Source organism: Phaseolus vulgaris, chromosome 7 (assembly GCF_051622355.1).
Source record: "Phaseolus vulgaris cultivar YP4 chromosome 7, ASM5162235v1, whole genome shotgun sequence".
NCBI classification, from domain to species: Eukaryota; Viridiplantae; Streptophyta; class Magnoliopsida; order Fabales; family Fabaceae; genus Phaseolus; species Phaseolus vulgaris.
In genome coordinates, this window is record NC_143504.1 from 52,787,080 (window position 1) to 52,803,423 (window position 16,344).

The 16,344-nt window shown below is 30.2% G+C and overlaps 1 protein-coding gene across 4 annotated transcripts; it reads right to left on the minus strand.

Moving 5' to 3' along the window:
* Positions 1-4,804: 4,804 nt before the first annotated feature.
* LOC137830160 (ABC transporter B family member 21) lies at positions 4,805-11,221 on the minus strand. Of its 4 annotated transcripts, none has more exons than XM_068637333.1 (13): positions 11,053-11,221; positions 9,935-10,267; positions 9,755-9,809; positions 9,481-9,656; positions 9,149-9,370; positions 8,775-9,013; positions 8,099-8,624; positions 7,728-8,001; positions 6,627-7,489; positions 6,262-6,528; positions 5,870-6,133; positions 5,494-5,787; positions 4,805-5,365 (listed from the first exon to the last, which is right to left on the minus strand). In XM_068637333.1, the coding sequence occupies exons 2-13, from the start codon at positions 10,238-10,240 to the stop codon at positions 5,009-5,011; spliced, it is 3,843 nt and encodes a 1,280-aa protein (XP_068493434.1). In that variant the 5' UTR covers positions 10,241-10,267; positions 11,053-11,221; the 3' UTR covers positions 4,805-5,008. The 4 variants fall into 4 exon arrangements, with proteins under 4 accessions (XP_068493434.1, XP_068493435.1, XP_068493437.1 ...); XM_068637334.1 differs by having other exon boundaries at positions 10,830-11,056; XM_068637336.1 differs by lacking the exon at positions 11,053-11,221 and adding an exon at positions 10,525-10,895.
* Positions 11,222-16,344: the final 5,123 nt, after the last annotated feature.

Genomic DNA, 16,344 nt, shown 5'->3' on the forward strand with positions numbered 1-16,344 from the left:
TAAAAAGAAATAGGCTTAGGTGGGTCCAATGAAGCACTGAAGTAAGCTTAAAAAACGGGATGCTTAATTTGTATTTTAAAAAATTAGATTTGGACATTTTTGTGGTGAAGCCTTTATTCTATTTTTTGTAGCACTCCTGCATCTTCATCAATACATTTAAGTCACCATATTTTACAAATAAAATAAGCACTTAATGTTGCAGTGCTTGAGTTCATTCAAAATATAAAATTCTCATGTCTTGCAAATGAAAACAACTTCTCAAATCGTGATATTACTATTAATTTAGCGAATGTAATAAACAAAAATTTGAAAGTGAATAAAATATACTGCAATATTCTATGCACCTCTATCATAAGTTTAATTAAAAAAATGTTACATTTTTATATTCCTTTTGACAATGATTCTTGCATGTGGCGAATCTAATTTGTCAACGTCAAACGCAAATTTTTAAAAGAGCTTCGCGTAAACGCTATCTCCAGCTTGAAATCACATGAACAACAAAAGCAAATCTTGAAGAACTAAAATATGTTTTATTCCAAAATGGCCAAATAAACTATGTTACTAACTTTAAAACTATTAAGATGACGTGTGTGAATACCTCAGTATTACGTAATAGAATAAACAAATAAGTCTTTGACCATGAATCCAAGTGTAATATTTAACCAACTTCAAGTTTTCAAACTCTCAAAGTCTCTTATCTTTTTTCCCCCTATATTAAATGCCTCATTTTTCAAATTTTGAATATGGGCTATGTTTATTTATTTTTGATATTGATGTATCATATTAAATTCTAAAATAAAGTCTCTTAAAGTAATAATTTACTTTTATAATTTTCTCTATAATTTAAAAAAATTATATTTTTTGTTTATTTAATAAATGAGTTCTTTATGACTATCAATTTAATACAACTTATTTTTCGTATAATTTTTATCTTCAGCCTGTTTAGTAATGATTATACTATATTTATAACTTAATAAATTTTATTATTTTTTTATACAATGTTTAAAATATTTTTTATTTTTATCTCTAAATTGTCAATTAATTAGTATGTTTTTTTTTTTTTTTTTTTAATTTATCAATCAACAGGTTCTTAAAGATGATTGAAAATGATTTAATTGATGAGTTGAAAATAAAATATAAAATATAAAATAATAATTACGAGTTAATTATCATAAAATTGTTTTTACTAAAAATAGATATGGAAAGTTTTGAGGTGGAGAAGAGATGACTTTTCCATAGACCGAACTTCGTTGTGTTGATGGTCACAAAGAAAGAAGGGAGGTTCACCTACAAATGAAGTAAATAAGAATATAAAATATTTATGATTATAAGAGCTATGAAGAGTTCATGTCACAATGATAAGTTTACAATTGACAAACCTAACAAGAAATCTTACACAAAATGTGCGGGAAGAGTCTATTGAACTCTTAGCAGAGACTAATATTATTCTAGGGCAATTCTTGTTAGTCTAGTTTAAAGAACCTGCACTGTATGGTCATGTTGTCCAAAAAGAGATTTACTTGTGTCATATAAGCTTGGATATGGGTCTTGAGATTCAACGTTTCATTGTATTTTTTCATACTTGACCTCTTCCATTTTTGGGGATGGATGTCCATAATCTTGGATGTGAAATGATGAAACCCTTTCATGTTAGCTATCATCATATTGTTCTGCAAAACGATTGAAACTGCCTTGAAGGACCGTTGTTCGAAGCTCCAAGTCTTTCTCTGTGATGATCTTGGTGTTGGAGTGCAACAAGGAGATACTCTTCTTGAGTTAATGGCCTAACGGAGGATGGTTGGAATTCAACTATGTCCTCGGCGCAATCTTGATTATCCTGAATAACTTGATGATTACGAGTTGTTTCGGTAATGTTTGAGTTTTCATTTGGTGTTGGACAATATCTTGAATATGTTAATTGACCCTAGTGATGTCATATCTACGGATTTGGGTCAGAACATTGGTGTCGTCTGTGAGGATTAAAATGAGGTTCCAAAGACAAATTACCAAATGGAAAAGTTGTTCTAAAGACAAATCCTTGTTCCCTCAATCCTCCAGTGACAAACTTGTTCTGGTATATTCAATAGTCACATATCGTCTAAAAGTCGAGATCAAAAACAATTTAAATACATTTCTCTTTCTTAATTTACAGGAACACCTTTTAAAAATAAATTTGTGATGAGATTTTAAATTTTAATACAAATAATACTTCATATACAATAATTAACTCTAGTAATATTATTGAGAAAAATAATTAAATACTAAAACTTATTTTGAATATATATGATTTGGAACGGATGAGTGAATATTATGGCTGAATCGTGAAAATGCAGTGCATCTCAACCTCAAACAGATCACCGATGCATGAATAATGCATTTGAATGCATATGTATTACTTTTAGAGGGTTTACTTTACAGGCAATGTCGCAATATTGACGTGACACAACAAATAATAGCATTATTAGAAATTCAGACTTTACTTAAGCTCCAAAAGAAATGGATTGTTAACCTTTAAAATGACACATTAGATAATAACATTCTTTTCAATTTTAAATTCAAATATCTTAGTTAGTAGCTATTTTTGAGAATATTTAATAAATAAATAAAATCTTAGAATTTATCATTAAGTTGTATAAAAAGCACGTTAAGATATATTGATGACAATTTTATAAACTATTAAAGACACTTTAAAAACAATATTTTGAAATTATACTTATTTTTTAGTTTATTGTTTACATATCAGAATTTAATTTAAAAATTTAGTAATATATATATATATATATATATATATATATATTTTAAAACAATATTGTTCACAGTTTTTAGGAACCAAAACTCTTCATGTAAAAAAGGAATAAAATCTCTTATAAAAAAAATTAACTAAACCACCATCTACACCTTAAAAGTATGTACTGTCGTTTTTGAAACAAAAAGCTGTAAAATTTTCAAAGTTCTTTATTTTAAATCTCTAAATTTAATATTTAAAATAAAAAAAAAATCTAAAAAACTAACTGTTTTTTCTCAGTAAAATATATTCTCAATTTCAAACTAATGTGATTGAATGAATATTCTTTAAAAATTCATTTGCTAATTTTTAAATTTAAAAAACCAATATAACATACTTTAATTAAGAAACTAAAATAATAACTTATAGATAAAAATTCCCCACCTTTATCATTAAAAAGAATTAGTTGATTAGTGTCCGTTTATGACAAGCAGTTTCAATAAATCGTGATACAATTATGATAAAAAATTAAACATCTATAATTAACTTATTTTTTTTATTTAAAAATTGGTACAACACCTCAAAAACTTTTTAGACCTAGAATTAGGTGGTGTTCCACGGGATACGTCTAATGCATTAATTAATCAAGTTATTAACTTTTTATTTGTAATAAATAACTTTCTATATTTCAATGTTCACCAAATGGCAAACACAAAAGGTAACAACTAAGGATTTTGATAGGTTAATTTCCACCTTTTCTTGGTTATAATAATAATGAATGAAATTTCGTCATGCATGACGTTTGCACATATCTATTCATTCTTCTTCTTCATCCTCGTCTATTCATCGTTAGCACCACATACTTTTATAACTCATTTATCTGTTTGTTTATGTTTTTTTTTATTATTTCATTTCAATTCAAGATATGTTAAAAAAAATGTTATATTCCTAAGAATATTTTTTGGACCAAATATGAGTAGAATTTTGTTGAAAATAAAAAGATTATTCTTAGGGAAATAAAGTGATAACCAATCATATATTATTAATTATTCCCGGAATTCCTCTATAGGAATGTCATTTCTAGGCGGGAATGAAATATGTTTTTATTAAATGCTTACGTGTGAAAATAAAAAAATCGAATTAATAATCACTAATGCTGCAATATTTTTAAAATGTAGTTTATCCAAAAATATTTTTTTGTTAAAAGTATGATTAATATTCTAAATTAATTTTTTAATAGTTATTTTAAATTTAAATTAGAATAAACTAAAAATAAATAATAATATGTTGCATAAAAAAATAAAAAACAACAGAAAAATTATATACTCTATGTATGAATGTCATTAGTGAATGAGTATTTAAGTTTATGTTGTCAGAATTAATGAAAAGTAATGTTGGCAACTTGGTCCTTTCTTTTATTTATTTGTTTTTTAGAGTACGATAAATATTTTTTCCAGTTTTTTTCACTTCCTACTTAAATTTGAAACAAACTTGTCCTAGTAGAATAAGGTTTCAATGTTTTTGATCCGTTATATATATATAATCTGTTAACTTATAGTCAAAGAATTAGTTGGTGTAGACGTTTTATTATTTGTTTATACGTGTGTCTAGTAATTATGACTTGAAGTTTGAGAATTAACATTTCTTTTTATATTTTTTAAAAATGTTGAATTTTTGCTGTAAGAAAAATGTTGAATGTTTATAAATTATCCGGAAAAATCAAAATAAAAAAATATAAAAATTGAAATTGGGAAAATAAAAATTGAGACGAAACAGCATTCATGTTAATATTCAAACTTCACATAGTATAACTATATATGCACTTTATTATGTTTATATTTTCTTGTTAACATTATACATTGAATTAATGCATGTAAAAAAGATATCGAGTTAATAGTAATGTTTGCTACGGATAATCCGCTGTTTAATATTAATGCACCCGAACCTAAGTGACAACATCTAAGCATTATATGATAAAAAAGCAAAACATAGTTTGACTAACTTGGTTGGAAAACTACATCCACCGAGATCTGTAGGTCCCAACGAGTGTATGAAAGTTAAAAGACGTGTGGATCAATATCAATGATAAAGTATTGCTATATTGCTTAAAAAACTATTGCAGATATTTCCATCCTTCTCACATATTTTTGGTTATCTGTTGTCATTGATATTAAGCAATGGTGCAAAATAAATCAAATTTCTTAACTGAATAGGGAAACAATATTGGGCATGGATCTTATACAAGAAGAAAAAGGAAAAAGAATGGAATTAGACAGGCAAAACTCATACTGTTGAAGCACTTGTGTGAAGTTGGACTAAGGAAGCATAAAATCCACCACTGACCTTAATGAGTGCTTCATGTTTTCCTTTCTCCACTATGACTCCATTTTTGACAACAGCAATGACATCTGCATTTCTTATTGTGGATAGACGATGTGCCACGACCACAGTGGTTCTGTTCACCATGACTTTCTCTAATGCATCTTGAACAACTTTTTCTGACTCTGCATCCAAGGCACTCGTCGCCTCATCAAGGAGTAATATCTTTGGACTTTTTATTATGGCTCGTGCAATGGCTACACGTTGCTTTTGCCCACCAGATAATTGGGTTCCCCTCTCCCCCACTAAAGTATCATAACCCTGCCATAGGAGGGAATATACAGCGTAAAGTCAAACACATTTGACAATAAGAACAGTTCAGCCAATAGAAATGTTGCGAAGACATAATAACATAAAAGAAGCTAAGAAAATGCTTGCCAGTGTTTTACCTGTTGTAAGCCACTAATGAATTTATGGGCATTGGCCAATTCTGCTGCAGCCGTGATTTCTGCTTCAGTAGCATTGCCTCCTTTTCCATAGGCAATATTGGCACGTATTGTTTCATTGAACAAAACTGGCTCCTGGCTTACAAGGCCCATCTGCTGTCTTAACCACTTGAGCTGTAACTGACGAATTTCTATCCCATCAAGTGTAATTTGCCCTGAATCAGGATCATAAAATCTTTGCAACAAGGCAATCACAGTGGATTTCCCACTTCCACTTTCACCAACAAGAGCGACCGTCTGGAACAACAGTTTTAATGGTGATCATTAGTTGGTGCTTATTGAACTGAAATTGAGTAGAAATATATAACTCAAACTCTACCTTGCCAGAATGGATGGTCAAGCTGAGGTCACGGAAAATCTGTACGTCAGGCCTAGAAGGATATTTGAAGTTCACATGACGAAGCTCAATTTCTCCCTTAACACTATCCAATGTGGTGCCAGACTCATCACTCGGGTCTATCTGTGACTTCTTATCGATTATTCCAAATATGGAAGCAGTAGCTGTCCTGGCTTTGCTCGAGTCAGGAGCAAAGGAGCTTGATTGGGAAATTCCAATAGCAGCCATAGTTAATGCAAAGAAAACCTGCAAAAGATGAAAACAAATACATTTTTAGGAAGTAAAAACATAATCTTGAAATCTAATACTCTTTATACACTCACTTTCCCCTCAAAAGTTTATAATGAGTGTTACAAGTATGAAAGAGTTAGTACCCGGAAAACATTTGAGAAGGTTGTCTTTCCAGCGTCAACAAGTCTAGCTCCTGCGTAGAAACTGGTTGCATAAACACAAAACAGTAAGAAAAATGAAACCCCAAATCCTGATCCGCTGATCAACCCTTGCCGTATCCCTGTTTTCATGGGACCCTCACATTTCTTCCTGTATAGTTCCATAACATTGTCTTCAGCACAGAAAGAAGCAACCGTTCTTATGCTTCCAACTGCATCATTAGCAACTTGGCTTGCTTCTCCGTACATCATCTGCAGCGACAAACATTCAGTACTACTGAAAATTTGTCTCATTGTCTGAATAATAGTTACTTTTATAAATTTGTGCAGCTATTGAAAATAAAACTAACCTTTGCATCTGCACTGAATCCCTTCATGAATTTCATTTGAACATATCCATTAACCCCAATCAAGGGAATCAAGACAAGAATAATTAGTGCCAGCTGCCAAGATGCGACGAAAGCAATGATTAAACCTGCTACTGCAGACGCTAAATTTTGAACCAATAGTCCCAGGGCATCACCAACAAGGGCACGCACTGAAGCAGCATCTGCTGAAAGCCTTGCACCTATTGAACCACTCGAGTTTTCAGGCTCATCAAACCAACCAACCTCCCTGTTGACAACCTTCTCGAAACACATTAGCCTGATACGTTGGATTAACTTACTTCCTGCCACAGAGAAAAAGTATCCTCGCGCAGGAATTATGAAAAATGATACAATACCAAGGGTCAAAAACATCAGTGCCCAAAAGTGGGAGTCCTTTTTCATCTTATCAAACGGTTCATAAAATGTCTTGATGGCACTGGAAATCAGCAGGCCAAATATTGGAAGTATAACACCATTTATTATGGCAGCTACAGATCCAAGCAGAAGAACTGGAATCTCTGGCTTGTTAAGGGAAGCAAGGCGGTGGAGTGGAACCTCTTTTTCTTTGGGCATTGAGCTTTCATGTTCAGGATCAGAAACGTTAACTGCTGTGGGTAAACCGAAGGAAACTGAAAATGAATGACGGCTACTATTCCCTAAGGATGACCCCCTGCTAATAGATCTTTGAAGTGATTTCCTTTGACTAGATTGTCTTAGGGATTCAGAAGAAAGTTCACTCTTGCCAACATGGTCTGCATTCTGTTCTGTCTCCTTGCTTATTTCTTGTAGGCGTATAAGCTGAGAGTAAGCTCCCTCAGGATCCTTCAGTAATTCTGAGTGTGTTCCTGATTAATAAACACACAAAGTTATTGCGAGATATATGCAAACAAAATTGTGATGATTTGAATTATATTCCATATGCAAACAAAATTGTGATGATTCGAAATATACTCTATATGCAAAAAAAGTATGCATCAGAATCAAAGAGTTAGTCTCACGCGCGCGCGCATATATATTTATGATCAACCGTTTAACGAGTGGGAATAGAAAAGAAAGCACGTTTTCAATGAACTGGTGTGGTACCATTCTCAACCATCTTCCCTCTATGAATGACAGCAATCATATCAGCATTTCTCACTGTGCTCAAACGATGTGCCACTACAACAGTTGTTCTGTTGACCATGATCCTGTCTAGAGCCTCTTGCACTATCCTTTCAGACTCTGCGTCAAGTGCACTTGTGGCTTCATCCAGAAGTAGAATTCTCGGATTTTTTAGGATTGCTCTTGCAATGGCAATGCGTTGCTTCTGCCCACCAGACAACTGAGTTCCATGTTCACCGACCATTGTGTTTAGTCCCTGCATGATAAGGTAAGAAGTAGAAAATTACTAATGTTCCCAGATTACGAATCAAGAAGTAGCCTTAAATTGAAGTACTCTGGCTACAGCGTAGAACCTGTGGAAGTTTATCAATGAATTTAGCAGCATTTGCAAGTTCAGATGCAGATCTTATCTCTTCAATTGTTGCTCCCTCCTTTCCATAAGCAATATTATCCTTAATGCTAGATGCAAACAACACCGGCTCCTGGCTGACAAGGCCTATTTTTCCTCTGATCCACCTAAGCTGAAATTCTTTCAGGTTTATGCCATCAATAAGAACTTCACCAGCCTGTGGATCATAGAATCTTTCTACCAAACTGATAACCGTGGACTTTCCACTACCACTTTGTCCAACTAACGCTGCAGTTGTACCACTAGCTATATGAAGAGAAAATCCATTAAATATCAGTTCCTCAGGTCTTGCTGGATAACTGAAATAAACATCCCTTAAATCTATTTCGCCTTGAATATCTTCTAGTATTTTTCCATTTGGATCATAAGCATCTATCTCTGGCTTCCTTTCAATTGTCTGGAACATTTTATAAGCTGCAGCCTGACCTGCAGCAAAAGCACTCAGGCTAGGGGATGCTTGTCCAAGAGACCTATGATTTGAAAAAAAAATAAAAAAATCATGTAAATAAGTTACGGATCTATTTATTTATAAATGTGGCTACATTTTGGTTTGTTTTAAAAAAATGAACTCCCCAAACTTCCTTAGCAGAGGAAATATATTAAAATAAAATGCTACTTACATCGAAGCAGTTAGGAAGGAAATAATCACATTAATCACCGTGCCCCCATTATATCCTTTTTCCATTATCATCTTTGCGCCAAACCATACAGCCAAAGCATAACCACCAAAAATCACAAGCATAACCGTTCCTAGGCCCACTCCAGCCAGGGAACCTTCACTCACTCCTGATCTGTAAGCATCCACAAGAAATTTGCTATAACTATTTACTGCTTGCTTTTCCCCAGTAAAGGATGCAACCTGGAAATATTCATAGGGAAATAAAACATGATTATCATAGAATGTCAAGACGTAGGCAACAAGAAATTAGTACATTCAATCGAGAAATTATAGAATTCCGCAGATATCTACTTAGGTTTCAACAAAACAACATACGGTTCTTATTGAGCCAATTGTCTGTTCGACTACATGTGAAGCTTTTGCATAAGCCGTTTGACCTCGAGAAGCCATCTTGCCTATGATGACGGCCATAGCAGCTCCCGACAAAACTAGAAGTGGAAGAGTGGCCATCATGACACAAGTAAGAAGCCACCCTTTGATAAATGCTATAGTAAATCCCCCAACGAATGTTGCCATTAACTGCAAAAATTTCCCAACCTGTTCAAAAAAACAAATGTTAGCATATTCAAAGTGGCTTTATGCTCCTAATTTGCATTCAAGCCTGCAAAAATTATTATCTTTTGCATGTTGCAGCATATGACTGGTACCTTCTCACCCATGGCATCTTGTATGAGAACTGTGTCACCTGACATCCTCCCTACCACCTCCCCAGTGCTTGTTTCCTTATCGAAGAAAGCAATATCTTGTCTCAGAATTGTTTTCAAATACAGTCCCCTTATTCGTGCTGCCTGTCTCTCCCCCGTGACCATCCAGCTAGTCACCTCTGAAAAATGAAATGGTTCTCTCAACTTCGGTGTCTAGAAAAGTCAAATGGTTCAACACAAACCAAAGTGATCCGTCGTAATTATAAAATATACTTACGGAGAAACGCTGCCATCCCAGATCCCACTGCCAAGTACACAAATTTTAGAGAAACCTGTAGTTTTATCAATCAAATCAAACAACCTAAGATCTCCTTATAACTTATAACAAGGGTTCAAAAGCTGATTAACAAAGTCAAGACAAATCTCACTTAACCAACCTAGACATTTGTGTTTTTACCTTGGACACTGCTTCCACCACGTTAGGATTTTGCTGGTTACTACCGAAGCTATCAATCATTTCACCAAACAGCAACGTCATAATAGGCAAACCCATCCCATTTCCAATGGCACCAATAGTCCCAACAACCATCAAAAGAATGTCAGTGGAGTCTGCGAAAGCGAACAGCTTGAAAAATGGAACTGTCTCAGGTTTTTCTTTCTGTTTACTTTTTTCTTCTCTTTCCCCATTCGTGCTGGTTCCTGCACGATTCTCTGACGTGCTTGTGTCATCATGCTTCCTCTCTTCATCATTCTCCACACCCATGTCAGATCAGCGCTTTCTGCTCTCCAACTACGCAAAATTACCAAATAAAATAAATTCAAAAATCACAACTCCAAAAACCTTAACACCTCAAAGCATCACAAGCCAAATAACTTGCAATTGACAACGTAAATCACGAACTCAGTGATAGGTTGAACAAAAGCTAAACAACACACTAAAAAGACTTTCTACTGTGTTTGTTGGATTGAAATTAATTTCATACTAAAAAGAAAGAATCTTGAAATATTTCAATGCAAATCAAGTTGCCGGAGCCAGCTGGCGTTCACCAAATGAAACTTCAAACACGCGGAGACGTGAAGCAATCGTTTGCTTCCAAAGCGAGATTCATTCACAACCATCACAAACAGAGCAATACATGTAAAAAACAGAGTGTTGTGTTGATATTGGCAACTCGAACAAAAGTTTCTACTAATCTAGGCAAATATATTGCTATGGAAACGTGCCGTTTCGGTGGAGTTTAAAGAAAGAAGAACACACGCTTGAATTCGCTGATCCATACAACAAACAAAAGGATGAATAACTCGTTTCATTTTGTCACCCACCACACTGCAAAAAGAAAAAAAAAACTCACTCTCTTCTCCCCGGAAAATTATAGTAGGTGGCTGTTAAAGGGCGGAAGAAGAAAAATGATGCACTTGAGTCAAAGTTTTACACCATATCATGCTTTATTATTGCAACACGCACAATGAGTAGCGTTTCAAATTTTCAAGTTTCAACGCTTGAATATGAACAACAACAAAAACAGTGTAGAGAGAGAAGAAGAAAGAAGGGAAAAAGTTTATTGTATTTTTTACCTTTGGAAAGAAAACTGGAAGAGAGAAGCGTTTTTGTGTATATATATATATATGGAAAATGAAACTATATGTAGGATGGTTCCTACTGAGATCTGACAAGTGTATTAAGAAGATTCTGTAATGGAGGGTAGTTCTGTAGAAATGTTCACATTCATACATACACACACACTCATATATATATATATATATATATATATATATATATATATATATATATATATATATATATATATATATATATATATATATATACACATGTCATCGCTTAAAGAGCAAGCATTTTCTTCTTCTTCCGTGACGTGATGCGCAAGGACAACTAACAATGAAAACACGCACATATATATTCATACCACATTTAATTTATTTTTTTTCTAAACTTTCCATTGAATCCTTATTCTAAGGGTGGTAATAATAATGGTCACCAGAACCGTTTTGACTTAACTATGATTAAACTCAATGGAAACGGACTCCTTAATCAACGTGTTTTTAATATATATATATATATATTTAAGAAACAAACAAAACACATTTAATTCTATAAATAGTTTTTAAATTTTTAATTAATTAATTAATTACTATCTTTATTTATATACATTCATAAGATTATTATTAGATTATAATTAATATGATTGGAACTTTATAAGTGTAAATCACGGTTAGTAAAATAAAACACCTTGTGTCATAACAAAGTGGACTGCGAGGTTAGTCAATTAGCTTATGTACACACAGTAAAAACATATTTAATTAATTTTTTTTAAATGACTAATTAATAGTTCTATTTGTATAAATTAAAAAATTATTAATTTTACATTTTAAATTGCAATTAAATATTTTATAAATTTTAATATATTTTAATAATTTTACATGTTAATCCCATGACAGACTAAATGGAAGTCTTTAACCTCAGTTGCTATATCATCTTTACCTGAGTATACATTTTGACTTAATCTTTTTAACACATTAATTTTCTATACTATCCCTTGTTAATTAAAATTCATTAATATTATAAATGCAACTCATTAATAAATTTCATTTGATACAAAAATGTTTCAAATTGATTAATTTATTTTTTTAATACGTATTATTAATATTTGTATACTTTTATATTCTTTTGTTTCTCTTTCTACTATTTTTTAAGCATTTGTCCTCCCTCTTAGTTATGTTCTTTAGAATTCGAAATTTTAGTTAAAGAAGTCAACTCCGACACTTGGGAACAACAATTTATCGTTTTTTAATTAACTAGATTTTAAAATAAAAAGACAAGTTAATTTAATTAGAAAGATTAAACTTATTTCATATATTTTAAAATAATTGTAACATTAATGAGCATACACTCTTTTTGGTTTTGAATATTTAATTATTTTAATCTCTTTCATCATTAATATATTTTGTTTTATTTTCTATTTTCCGTGCAATTTTATTTTTTTGAGAATCTTTTACAATGTGGTGACAGAACAAGAAGTTTTTAAAATAAACTTCATAAATCAAAGTTAGACCCGGTTAAAAATACTAATAAATTTATTTTCTGTTTGTTCAATTGAAAGAAGTGATCCAAAATATTTTTACAAGGAATACATAATGCAGAAAACATTTTATATTGGCTGTTGTGAAAAAATATCTATTTTTATTATTTTATAAAACAAGTATTGTATATTTTAAAGATAATAAATTATTTAAATTTTATTTAACTCTTTTTTTCTTAAATATTATAGAGTTTTCTAGAAGAATATGTAGAATATATACAATTATTCTTACTTTTATCTTTTTTTTTCTCTTTCAATAATATCTCATACATATATAAATAAATAAATAAATAAAAAGACATAATTAGTTTAATTTTCACAATGTAGCATCTGGCTTATGTTCTTCATGTAGCATTCAGACTGAATGACTCTATGAAATTACGTCGCTACTTCCACATGGTACGGGTAACGTAGGAGACATCTCTCTTTTTCCCAGGGGGAATCCTTAGAATTACCACAGCTTAGCTTTCAATTCGCCTCTGACCATCAAATGAAATGTGAATAACCCGCCCTCCCCTGTTTGAAACAAAGGGTGCTTCCGGTTCTGTCGGTGCTTGAAACAATTTTGTCTTCTCCATATTACTATATCTCGAGAGTCAATAATTTTATATGAGGAACTACTGAACTCAATCACTTGCTGCCGTTACTCTTCAGTTTTCTGTTGAGGTCTATCCTGTAGAGGTACTCCAATTGGATCAGTGATCGATTTCTAGGTTTCGCATTTATACTAAAAACTTTATGATGCAGTATGATTAAATATATATATATATATATATATGTATATAGAAAATATTATAAATATATATATATATATATATATCTTTTTATTGGAAATTTAAAATATATACATATATCAAAATAAGATGGGTTGATATCAAGTTTCATACTATTTTTGTTCGAGTGAGCAAAACTACTGTCACTTCAGTAAAAATAGACACAAGAATATATAATCCAAATTTTTACTCAATTTTCGCGTGAAAATGGATCTGAGAGCAGGTCAAACTTTTACTCAATTTTCACTCGAGCGAAAATGAACTTGAAAGTAATGTAATTTTTCCTGTTAACTAAATTTCAAGTTTTACCCAAACTCAATTTAATACTAAAATTATATTTTATAAAACATTATATGATCAATATAATACTACCTTTCTCATTATTTGACTTTTACTCATTGAATTAAGATGTCAACAAATATCTATGTAGTCAAGATTTTTAAATAAGATCAATTCAAATTCAACTCAAACATTAAACTTTTATTATTATTTACATTTCAAACAATTCCTAACCGGACTCAATAACTTTTAAAGAATTCATTTGACATCAAAATTAAAACATTTAAATTACCAAATTATCAAATATCTACTATCTATATGCTTTCAAAATCAATCTCAATCAATCAATATTTATTTTACTCAACAACAAACCCTATTAGAGAATTTTAAAACTTGTAATCACATCACCTATCACCTATCACCTTCACAATCATGATCTAACAAAGGGTTGAAAGGTAAAACTAGTTCCCCTCTATCTTATTAAAAATAGGTTACTCACAAAAAACTACAACTCCTAAAGATAAGACAAATATTCTAACTTGCACCACATAATCTTAATTAATGATCCAAACATATCAATAAAATTTTGAACTAACAAATACTAATTGAGAAGACATCACACCCAAAGAACAAATAAAAAAAATTGTATAATGAAGTTATACTAATAATAATTTTGATGAGTGCAAAGTAAATTTCTATGATCAATTTTGTGAAAAATGAGGTTAAAAATCTAGATAAAAAAAACTTCTATATAAAAATTCTGATTATTTTTAAATAAAATCTGAATAATAAAATATTCAAATATCATCCTAATTATCATTTGAGAAATATATTTCTCATTTTTTTCCTACAGTGAATTTTTTTTTTCAATTATTAAATTTAATCCAAAGCTAAATTTTCGAGAAGCTAATTTACTAACATTAATTTGCGGAATGGAAATGAAAATAAGTTGAAGTAAACTCTTAAATTCACTTTTTTTAAATAGACAATCACTAGTAAGAGACAAGACCTGTAAAGAAAAGAAGAAGAGGAAAGACTGAAAAAATATATTGTAAGAAATAGTCATTATCAAAAGCTAACAAATACTTTACACATATGTCATAGTAAAGGGAAAAAAATTCAATAAGTTAAAAAATATAATATATATTTTGTTAAAGACAAATTGCTTCTACCATTCCATTTTCTAATTTCTTATCCAAATTCTTTTATTTAAAAATATATAAATTCAATTAAACTATATTTATATGTATTTTAACATTAAACCCAACGTCATTCAATAGTTAATGAGGTAGACGTTTAATCTTTTCAAGTTTAACGTCCCTATCAATGCAAAATTTAATGAAGAATAAGTAAAAACCGAAATAAGAATTTAATGTAAATCTAAAGTTAACAAAAGTTGATCTGATTATTCTGGTTAGGAGAAATACTATGATATTTGGTAACCTTATTTATATAATTAATAATATATTGTATTACAGCTCTTATACAGTACTTATAATTAAAAAATCATCATTGAAAATATAATAGACGATGATTGACCGTTAGATGCTATTTTTAAATGATTTACTACATTCTGAGTATATCAGATACTTAACTACAAGTTATAGCATGAATAAGAAATATATATTTTTATAATTATTTTCTTCAAAATTACTTAATTAATGATATTTTTCTTTATTTCAAAATTTAGTTTCTAGAATTCTATTTTATTAGAGTAAGAAACAATTTGGATCCATAAAATTTAAGAATTTCTGTATTTTATATTATAGAAACAAATTTAATGCAAACATATCATCATATCACAGCTGGTCATTTGATTCGGAATATATTTGAAATATATTTTGTTTCATACTTTCCACGTAGATTGCTTCTATAGCTCCATTCTATTTTTAAAGGAAAATTCTAATGCAATTTTTGTTATATAATATTGAAACACAAATTGAATTAAAATATATCACAATATAAGGGTTATTTAATTAAAATTTACTATATAATTATTTTTTTTTATTTTAATTATTTCTTTAAAATATATTTAAAATAAAATAAAATTGATTATCGATATGCAACTCCTCTTAAAATTAAAATCTTGCATTTTTTCATTAAAGTGAAAAAATAATGACACTTGAAAATTTAGTATTTGGAAAAAAATAATGCAAGCACGTCCTATCAAGTATATTTATTTGAAAATTAAAAAAAATGTGGGAAATGTGTTTGTTGAATATTCAGAGTCAATGGCTTCACATTTATGGGAGAAACTTAGGTACTCAAGAACAACTAAGCTAATTGGAGAAAAAATCTCCTTAAAACTAGGATACAAAATGTTGTTTATTTTCTTAACAAGCTGGTCTTTGATTTGGTGACTCCAATTGAAATAATTTTTTAAAAGAAAAATATTTTTTCGTGTTTCCAACTTGCATTTGAAATCTTGGTCTAAGCGATCATCAATTCTTTTTTAATCTGATCACTATTTTGAACAATTTTTTTAATCAGAATAAATTTCAGCTCATACGTGCATATCTTCTCGATTAGACAACTGGCAATTCGTTTTCTTTACAATAAGAAAAAGTAATGATATATTATTAACAACTTTACTCTTTTTTACATAATTATATTATAATTCTTAATATTATTATTTTAATATTTTTATATTATTTATAAATTTATCCTTTATTATATATATATATACATATATTTATATTTAAATCAATATATACAAA

Excerpts from the sequence above, each read along its gene's own strand:
- LOC137830160 (XM_068637333.1), bottom strand. The coding sequence starts at position 10,240 with ATGGGTGTGGAGAATGATGAAGAGAGGAAGCATGATGACACAAGCACG. Across the intron at positions 8,625-8,774 it reads TCCTTCCTAACTGCTTCGAT|GTCTCTTGGACAAGCATCCC; the intron begins GTAAGTAGCATT and ends TTCAAATCATAG. Across the intron at positions 5,366-5,493 it reads TCATTAGTGGCTTACAACAG|GGTTATGATACTTTAGTGGG; the intron begins GTAAAACACTGG and ends CTCCTATGGCAG.